Source organism: Mandrillus leucophaeus, unplaced genomic scaffold (assembly GCF_000951045.1).
Source record: "Mandrillus leucophaeus isolate KB7577 unplaced genomic scaffold, Mleu.le_1.0 Scaffold3, whole genome shotgun sequence".
NCBI lineage: Eukaryota > Metazoa > Chordata > Mammalia > Primates > Cercopithecidae > Mandrillus > Mandrillus leucophaeus.
In genome coordinates, this window is record NW_012103142.1 from 10,765,911 (window position 1) to 10,775,906 (window position 9,996).

A 9,996-nucleotide genomic window follows, 5' to 3' on the forward strand; every position below is an offset into this window, starting at 1 on the left:
CGGCTAATTTTTTTGTATTTTTAGTAGAGATGGGGTTTCACCATGTTAGCCAGGATGGTCTCGATCTCCTGACCTTGTGATCTGCCCGTCTCGGCCTCCCAAAGTGCTGGGATTACAGGCGTGAGCCACCGCACCCGGCCATGCCCGGATAATTTTTGTATTTTTGTGGAGATGGGATTTCACCGTGTTGGCGAGGTTGGTCTTGAACTCCTGACCTCAGGTGATCCTCCTGCCTCAGCCTTCCAAAGTGCTGGGATTACAGGCGTGAGCCACCACACCCGGCCTGTATTCTATCTTCTCCTGATATCAAAGAGCTCATGCTGTCCCTCTTATTATTCTGATAATCTAAGAAGCTCACATTTATTCTCCTTAGGCAACATTCACGTACTCACAGAAGCATAGAGATGCCCAGGATCTTAGAGATCATTCTAGCCTAACCTCATTTAGTAACTGGTGAAGATTAATTGAAAAGGGATTTGCAGTCACAGGATGGCTTGGCAAACTCCAACCATTAGGTTCATCTTAATATTGTATTTGTTTGTATTTATTATTATTACACCTTTGTTATTAAATGCTGACTGTGTCTAGCCCACCAAGCCTGCCTCCTGGCTCAGTAGCCTGGGTGGAACAGGCCCCGGCACAGAGGAAGGAGAACCTGCCCAGAAAAAAAGAGTGGGTGGATGTCAGTGAGGGTCTGGGGTCTGTGCCATGAGTCTCCTCCGAGTCTGGTTCTGGGTGGGATCCCCAGAGGAGGTCTTAAAGAGGTAATGTTTGGGAGAGCTGGAAAGCAAAGTTGTGTTTGATGGGTATAAGAGAGAAAGGATGTTCCAAACCTCCCCTTTCCCCACTCCTGGGGAGGGCGTGGGAGGAGGGACAAGTGGTGCCAGAAAAATGATGCGCCTGTACAGAGTACGGGACAGAAGAGGGGAGGGAGCCCAGACGGTCCTGGATGGAGAGCTGGGGAGGTGGGACATCCCCAATTCATTGCAGATTTGGAGATCACCAGCTTATTACTTGGAATTTTTATGTATTGCAAATTCTCCAAGCCATCAATGAATTTCACCAAGCAGGCCTCCAGGGGATGTATTTATTCTTGTGGTATTCTACCAGAATTGGTATTCTACCAGACTGTGCTGTCAGTGTTAAAACTGCTGATGGCATTTAGCCTGCAGACTGGTATTCCATTCAGGGGCATCAGAAGATGGTCTCTATCAACAAGATTTATCAAGCATCCAACATATATCAAGTCACAGGCTAAGGAAATACAGAAAAAAATCTAATACATAATGCACATTTTGGGGACCCTTGTGGTCTTTGTGGAGAGACACATGAAATGACCAAGGGTCCTTAGGGATGGATCCTGCAGAGGCCCACAGTGAAATCTAGAGCAATTGGCATAAGTGCAAAATGGCTTCCTGGGGGAGAGGCTTATAATGTGAGGTGGGCAGGATGGGCAGAGAAGCCCTTAGAAGGCATTAAGTATTTTCCTAGGGCTTCAGGCACTTCACACCCTCGGTAGTAGCATTGTAGCACTCCTTACACAGTGGTAGTTATTTGTCTACACCTTTATCTGCTCCATTAGACTGAGTATCTGGAAGGGAGGGGACCTTATTTTCATCTCTGTATCCCCAGGCTGACACATAGGAGTTGCCTAATACCTATTTGAGGAAGGGTAAGAGGAAATGAGGAAATAAATGTGCGGAGAGAGTAGGAACAAGAGCTCCCTGGAGGGCATGGAGCAAATTAACTTGGTAGAAATAGAGAGCTGATGTTGGAACACATATGAAATCAAGTGATATAACAACTATAAAAGACGTTTTGGGGACAATTAAGGAAATCTGAATATGAACTACTGGGTGACGTTGGAATTGTTAATTTTCCAAGTGTCATAATTGTTCTTTGGTTATGTAGGAGAAGGTCCTTGCTTTCAGGAGATACGTGATGATATATTTATGGCAAAAGGTCATGTTTGCCATTTACTCTCAAGATGATGTAGCAAAAATAATATATATATTGTTGAGATATTATATATTGGAGACAGAATGTGGCAAACTATTAACAACTGTTGAATACAAGTGGAAGGTATTCATTGTATTCTTTCAGCTTTTCTGTATGTATGCAATTTTAGAAAGTAAAATGAAAGTAAAATGATAGGCCCAGGCTCATGCCTGTAATCCCAGCACTTTGCAAGGCCGAGGTGGGTGGATCGCTTGAGGTCAGGAGTTTGAGACCAGTCTACCCAACAAGATGAAACCCTGTCTCTACTAAAAGTACAAAATTAGCCGGGCGTGATGGTGCATGCCTGTAATCCCAGCTACTTGGGAGGCTGAGGCAGGAGAATCGCTTGAACCCAGGAGCTGAGATGTCACCATTGTACTCTAGCCTGGGCAACAAGAGCAAAACTCCATCTTGAAAAAAAAGGGATACGAAGAACAATTGCTTAAGGGCAGGATTTGCAGTAAGTACATGTGCTTACACAAGAAACAGTAGATAAAATAGAAATCCTAGAGGCATTCCTAGAACTGGGGTTAATCAGAAGTCAACGTGGCATATTAGCATCCAAGATGGAGTTGCTTTAGCCTCCACAGGTTCTAACTCCTTCCCTGCCTTGAGTGTTGATTTTGGTCCTCCAGTCTAGGAAAGGATGCCCACCTGGATCTGTTTTGCTGGGAGCTGGCCTCCCATTAGACTCGTGTGCACTCAGTGGCCTGTGCTACCTCCCTCCCCCAGTGTGTAAATATGTTGCTGTGGAGCTGAAGTCAGCCTTTGAGGAAACCGGCAAGACGAAGGAGGTGATTGGCACGGGCTATGGCATCCTGGACCAGAAGGCCTCTGGAGTCAAATACACCAAGTCGTAAGTGAATGGGGACTCACTGGCCTGGCCTGCATTGCTGCTGGAGGCTTCAGGGGCTTGGAGTTCCCTTCTCCTAACTAGGCAAACCCCCTGCAGGGGCATCAGTTGTAACCAAGACCTGAGTTTGCCCACTGGTTTTGTCCCCAACTAATTGGATGACCTGCATAAATCTCTTAACTTCTTTATACTTCAGCAGATTTCTCATCTCTAAAAGCAAGACGGTTGGACTATATCATTGATTCTCAGACTCTTGGATTTCACAGACCATTTCAAGTTTTTTTTTGAGATGGAGTTTCACTCTTGTTGCCCAGGCTGGAGTGCAATGGCATGATCTTGGCTCACTGCAACCTCTGCCTCCCAGGTTCAGGAGATTTTCCTGCCTCAGCCTCCCAGGTAGCTGGGATTACAGGCATGTGCCACCACACCCAGCTAATTTTCTGTATTTTTTTAGTAAAGATGGAGTTTCACCATGTTGGTCAGGCTGGTCTCAAACTCGACCTCAGATGATCCACCTGCCTTGGCCTCCCAAAGTGCTGGGATTACAGGTGTTAGCCACCACACCCGGCCGCAGTGCAATTTTTTAAAAACGTTAGTAATGGGATTACCAACTTTTTTTTTTTGCCAAGTATAAATATATTTTTTAAAAACCCAATTCTGTCAGCTGTGATCATCCCTTCAAAGAGAATATTTTACCATCAAAATTTAATATATTTTGCTTTATCAGAAAATCTAAATACTGAATCATTTAGCTTTATAAAAAATTCCTTCCCTTAGAGCTGTTAAAATTTTGTCTCTCTGGTCTGTGTTCCAGCATTTCAGATCCCCCAGACCAGATGACCTATCTTCCTTCCAGCTCTGACTCACTTCCCGTTGGTGAGATGTGCAGGTGTTGGGGCACAGGGCTGGAGGGACAGACCACTAACCCACTGGGGCTAGGAGGGGAACTCAGTTCCTCTCGTCCTGCTATCTTGGCAGGGACTTGCGGTTAATCGAAGTCACTGAGACCATTTGCAAGAGGCTCCTGGATTATAGCCTGCACAAGGAGAGGACCGGCAGCAACCGATTTGCCAAGGTTGGATTTGGGATTGTCCTTCCTCTGCTCTGGGGCCAGGCTGCATGTATCTTAGTGTGTCTGCTGGTGTGAGTGTGATTTGAAGATCACCACCGGGAGCTTCCCTGCTTGCCTCTTCCCATTCTTTGATTGCCGTTTGCCCTCCTCCCCTCCTGAGTGGCCTGACTTTTCAGGCACATGCATGAGGATCTAGGCCTGTCCATGAGGGTCCTGCTTCAATCTCAGACACAGGCAGAAATGCTCCACAGTTGCTGCCCCCATGGGAACCTAAAGACACTAGAGAGGGAGAACTCAGCAAGATCCAGGATGTGCAGAAAGGTGGGGGTTTAGGTGAGATATCAGAGGACACCTGGGGTGAGTGACTGCCCAGTCCCATCTCTGGGCCCACACAGCACCTCCCACAACCCCACTGGGGTGCCTGTGTGACATCCCATGTACTCAGTATGTGCATGAGTGCTTCTCTCTCTGGAGAATGAACTGCTTACAACAAGGCCCATACTGCTTCCTCTCTACATCTTCAGTGCCTGGCACAGGGTAAGATAGTTGCCACCCACATTTTTCTACCTAAGTTTCCTCCTAGCAAAGGATACCATTCATAAACTTCTGGGATACCTAAGGGTATAGTCTCAAGCAGCAGAAATTTGTATGAATTTTGCAGTCTACTCAGTAATAAATCTGTGTTTGCTTTAATAAAAAGTGTTTAAGTATTATTTTTCATAGCCAAAAAAAAAGTGAGAAACAATCTAACTCCACCAATAGAGGATTAAATACGTTGATCCGACCGTTTGGTGGACTAGTATGCGGCTGGAAACAAAGAATGGGGAGGCTCTTTAGGAACTGAATTAAATGGATCTTCAAGGTTTTTATTTGTTTTGCAGACAGTCTCACTCTGTTGCCCAAGCTGGAGTGCAGGATCTCAGCTCATTGCAGCCTCCACCTTCCAGATTCAAGCGATTCTCCCACCGCAGCCTCCTGAGTAGTTGGGATTGCAGGCACCCACCACCACGCCCAGCTAATTTTTGTATTTTTAGTGGAGACGGGGTTTCACCATGCTGGCCAGGCAGGTCTCAAACCCTTGACCTCAGGTGATCAGCCCACCTTGGCCTCTCAAAGTGCTGGGATTACAGGCGTGAGTCACCGCGCCCAGCCCTTCAAGGTATAAGTAAAAAGGGCAAGTGCAAAATAGTATGTATGCTATACCACTGCTTGTGTAAAAAGGGGCTGGGGGGAGGATATATTTAGATGTTGGTATTTGTATGAGTTATCTCTGGGAAAAAAGAGGAAATGGATAGTATGTTTTATTTTTGGATAAGACCTAGGTAGCTAACAGAGATAGTTTTCACAGAATAAAGGTCTACCTGCCTTGGCTGTGCCTTTTTCCCATTGAGAAAAGACACAACCCAGGAAGAATGGAACAGCAGGTCTGGATCTATGGGAGTGTGTCCAGCCATAGTGAGGGGAAAGAGCTAAGACAAACCTATTTCCTGGAAAAGCATGCATAAAGCCAAAAGGCCTGAGGGCAGCCACAGGTCTCTTTGAAAGGATGAGGTGTCCAGAGGCAGGTCAAGGGGTATATGTGCAGGGGTTGTGGGAAGCAGGCCTAAAAGGGGAGAGGAAGGTCAGGTCAAGGATGAGGCCAGGTGCAGTGGCTCACATCTGTGATCCCAGCACTTTGGGAGGCTGAGGCGAGTGGAACACTTGAGGCCAGGAGTTCGAGACCAACATGACAAAACCCCATCTCTACAAAAATTAGCTGGGCATGGAGGCGTGGAGGCTGACGCAGGAAAATCACTTGAACCTGGGAGGCAGAGGTTGCAGTGAGCTGAGACACTCCAACCTGGGTGACAGAGTGAGACTCCTTCTCAAAAAAAAAAAAAAAAGGATGAGGATCCTTAGAGGGCATTGGGCATTGGTCTTACAGCTGAGTTCATAGGCACCACTGGGAGAGGAGGGTAGGAGGGAGAGAAGGGAGCTCTGCCTCCCATGTCTGGTCGCTTCTTCCAGGGCATGTCAGAGACCTTTGAGACATTACACAACCTGGTACACAAAGGGGTCAAGGTGGTGATGGACATCCCCTATGAGCTGTGGAACGAGACTTCTGCAGAGGTGGCTGACCTCAAGAAGCAGGTACAGGCCCTTCAGCCCTTGGAAGGGTTGCTGTGCCCAGTGAGGGGCCGGTGGGGATTGGGTCTGCTTTGAGGAGGGCCACCCAGGCCAGGGTGGCTTTGGTCAGGTCATTTCACCTCTCTAGCCTCAGTTTCCTTAGGTGAACCACTGCCACTGCCTACCTTGCAGTGGGTTGCAAGGCTTAGCTGAGCTCCTCTAGGAGTGAGTAAGGTGCTGGGGCTTTGCCAACGTGAGGTGTTATGATTAACAGTGCGACGTGCTGGTGGAAGAGTTTGAGGAGGTGATCGAGGACTGGTACAGGAACCACCAGGAGGAAGACCTGACTGAATTCCTCTGTGCCAACCACGTGCTGAAGGGAAAAGACACCAGTGAGTTTGGGAAAGGAAGTTTGCTCTGGATGATTTGTTTGCTGTCCCTCAGGGGTGGTGGGTAGGAGGAGAAACAGAGGGCACCAGAGGGCATTGTAGGATCTCTGCCCTCGGAAGGCTTGCTTGGCAAGACATGGTGGAAGTAAGAGTCACTGAAACCAGTGCAGAATGATGAGCAGACAAGTCAGATGCCCCCAGAGGGGCCTGGTGGCCACAGCGAGAGGCAGGAGGCAGGGAGGCTGATGTCAAGCACAGTCCCAGTTGCTACTACGGCTCCCTGCTCGTTGCTCCTCACCCAGCAGCCCAGCCCTGAGGCACTTCTGTTGAGGGTCTCTCTCCTCCACACCCTAGGTTGCCTGGCAGAGCAGTGGTCCGGCAAGAAGGGAGACACAGCTTCCCTGGGAGGGAAGAAGTCCAAGAAGAAGAGCAGCAGGGCCAAGGCAGCAGGCGGCAGGAGTAGCAGCAGCAAACAAAGGAAGGAGCTGGGTGGCCTTGAGGGAGACCCCAGCCCCGAGGAGGATGAGGGCATCCAGAAGGCATCCCCTCTAACACACAGCCCCCCTGATGAGCTCTGAGCCCACCCAGCGTCCTCTGTGCTGAGACCTCTGATTTTGAAGCTGAGGAGTCGGGGGCATGGCTCTGGCAGGCCAGGATGGCCCCGCAGGCTTCAGGCCCTCCTTTCCTTGGCTGTGCCGTCGTCTTCCAAGGAAAGACACAAGCCCCAGGAAGAACTCAAGAGCTGCCATGGGTAGCCTATGCCGGCCTTTCCCCTCCCCAGATGTTTCTCTCCTGACCCGGGGTTCAGGCAGGCCTTGTGGTTTTAGGACTGCAAGGACTCCAGTGTGAACTCAGGGGGGGCAGGTGTCAGAACCGGGCACCAGGACTGGAGCCCTTCCGGAGCCCAAGCTCACTTCACCTCAATCCTCCCCCACAGGGAACTGAGACTGCAGCCCCCCATGGCTGCTCTCTGCTTATCCCTCCTGTGGACACCTTGCACTCTGCCTGGCCCTCCCCAGGGCCCAAAGAGTAAAAATGTTCTGGTTCTGATTTCTGAGTCCTCTACAGCCCTCGGAGGTGCCCCGGAGCCTCGTGTTCTTTCCTGCCCCTTGACTTCCAGCCCGTCGGGCTGAGGAGTGGGAGGCTAAACCCACCCACTCTCGGGAGCAGCAAGTGCGGGGAAGGCCCAGGGTTGTCTTGGAGTGAGGGGAGGCATGGGCATGGGATGAGGCCCGGGGCAGTGCACTGACCTTACGCTGCTCCCTTGTGTTCTGGGCGCCTGGCTGCCCTTTTTCCCTCCCTCTGTCCTGCTGCTCCTCTTCCCAAGGCCTCCCATTTGTTGTGTAAAGTGCAGTGTTTGCCCGGCCAGCTCCCGCCCCTGCTCCTACTTCCACCTGGCCCTGCCTGTTGGTTTTGAACCTTGTTCTGTGATGACCACACTTGATCACTCTGATGTTCCTAGCTGTCGTACCTGGAGTGCAATTGAGAGGACACCAGGCTCCCAACACCACCTGGTCACACCATGTTCCTCAGGGCTGGGGGAGGAGCAGGGAGGCTGGCCTCTAGGGAGAAGGGGTGGGAAGCTCAGGCACCTCCCAGTTTGTCCTGAAGGCAGGGATCAGGGCAGTTGGTACAGTATTGATGACAATTGTATGTATTCACAGTGCTTTAACTTTTACAACACTCTTGTGAGGTGTGCTGTTAGCCTCATTGTGTAGAGGAGAAAACAGGCTAGAATCAAGTGATATGCTTGGAGTCAAGGTCCTGCTGTTAAGGAGTGGTATAGCTGGGACGTAGACACTGGTGTTCAGATTGAAAATCCATGGTACTTCCACTTGTCACAGCTGCCAGGGCCTCTTCCCCCAACCCCTGGCACTGACAGTGTGAGTCATATTGAACTGGTTTGGTTTCTTGGCCTTAACCTGTCACCACCACCAAGATTCTTTTTTTTTTTGAGACGGAATCTCACTCTGTTGCCCAGGCTGGAGTGCAGTGGTGCAATCTTGGCTCACTTCAGTGTCGGCCTCCTGGGTTCAAGCAATTTTTTGCCTTAGCCTCCCAAGTAGCTGGGATTACAGGCGCCTGCCACCATCCCGGCTAATTTTTTTGTATTTTTAGTAGAGATGGGGTGTCACCATCTTGGCCAGGATAGTCTTGAACTCCTGACCTTGTGATCCACCCACCTCGGCTTCCCAAAGTGTTGGGATTACAGGCAGGAGCCACTGCACCTGGCCTAACCACCACCAAGATTCTTAAAAGGCAAATAGGAAGCATCTGTGGCTTCTTGGAAGGAAAGAATGACAGCAAGTCGCTGTGCTCGCACCAGATGTCCTGTGAGCACCCACACTGCAACTCTACCTCACACTTCCTGGCTGGGCCCAGTGGGTAGGAAGGATACACTGCTGAAGCCTCCCTGCGTCCAGTGCAGCGGCTTTGGGGACCAAACTGGGAGTGAGGGGCCCCCTCATTGCCTGGTCCCAGCCTCTCCCCCTCCATCAGGTTAGGGCAGCCAAGGCCATAGAGTGGAACAGAATGGAATCTGTCTCTCCTTTGGCTATTGAGGATGACGCCAGGTCCTGAGAAAATGATACTGTCTTGTTCCAGCTTGCACCTCCGTGTCTCCAGGACTGATGTTCCCTTTGATAAAGGGGCTGGTGAGCAGTGAGATGCAGGTCTTGTCCTGGACTTTGAGCATAGAAGATGGCTGGGGGTGAGGTGGGAGGGCTGGCACCCAGGGCAGGGATCTGTTTGCTGCCCCCTGAACTGTCTAGGATTTGGTGGCCAGTCTCTGATTCCCCCATTCTATCACTAACAGCACTTAGGGGCCTGACTTCTGTACCCAGAGCTTCATTGATTTTTGTTTTGTTTTGTTTTTGGGTCTTTTATTTTGAGACAGAGTCTCACTCTGTTGCCCAGGTTGGAGTGCAATATCACAATCTTGGCTCACTGCAACCTCTGCTTCTTGGGTTCAAGTGATTCTCTGCTTCAGCCTCCCAAGTAGCTGGAATTACAGGTGCCCACCACCACACTCAGCTAATTTTTGTATTTTCAGTAGAGACGGGGTTTCGCCATGTTGGCCAGGCTGGTCTCTAACTCCTGACCTCAAGTGATCCACCCTCCTTGACTTCCCAAAGTGCTAGGATTACAGGCATGAACTACTAGGCCTGGCCCTTCCCCCCACCTTTCTTTTTTGGAACAGGGTCTCCCTTTGTTGCCCAGGCTGGAGTGCAGTGGCGTGATCATGACTCACTGCAGCCTCAACCTCCCAGGCTCAAGTGATCCTCCTGAATAGTTGGGACCATAGGTATGCATCACTGTACCTGGCTAATTTTAAAATTTTATTTTTTGTATACCAGGTGTGGAGGCTTACACCTGTAATCCCAGCACTTTGGGAGACAAAGGCTGGAGGATCGCTTGAACCCAGGAGTTCAAGACTAACCAAGGCAACATAGACTATGTCTAAAAAAGAAAAAATTATTTAAATACTTTTTTATTTGTTTGCGACAGAGTCTCACTCCATCACCCAGGCTGGAGTGCACTGGCACAATCTTGGCTCACTGCAACCTCTCCCTCCCGGG

The 9,996-nt window shown here is 49.8% G+C and overlaps 1 protein-coding gene across 3 annotated transcripts in view; it reads left to right on the forward strand.

Annotated features, from left to right (window-relative positions):
- Window positions 1–9,996, forward strand: part of CNPY3 (canopy FGF signaling regulator 3) — a 15,972-nt gene that overhangs the window by 3,233 nt on the left and 2,743 nt on the right. Inside the window, exons 2-7 of one of the 3 annotated variants that reach the window (XM_011986735.1) lie at window positions 2,731–2,854; window positions 3,666–3,740; window positions 3,830–3,926; window positions 5,931–6,053; window positions 6,304–6,421; window positions 6,773–7,014. In XM_011986735.1, coding sequence (XP_011842125.1) covers window positions 2,731–2,854; window positions 3,666–3,740; window positions 3,830–3,926; window positions 5,931–6,053; window positions 6,304–6,421; window positions 6,773–6,996 — 761 coding nt within the window. In that variant the 3' untranslated portion in view covers window positions 6,997–7,014. Of the gene's footprint in view, window positions 1–2,730; window positions 2,855–3,665; window positions 3,741–3,829; window positions 3,927–5,930; window positions 6,054–6,303; window positions 6,426–6,772; window positions 7,469–9,996 lie in introns of those variants that run through there. The other 2 variants (XM_011986736.1, XM_011986737.1) reach the window with 2 other exon arrangements.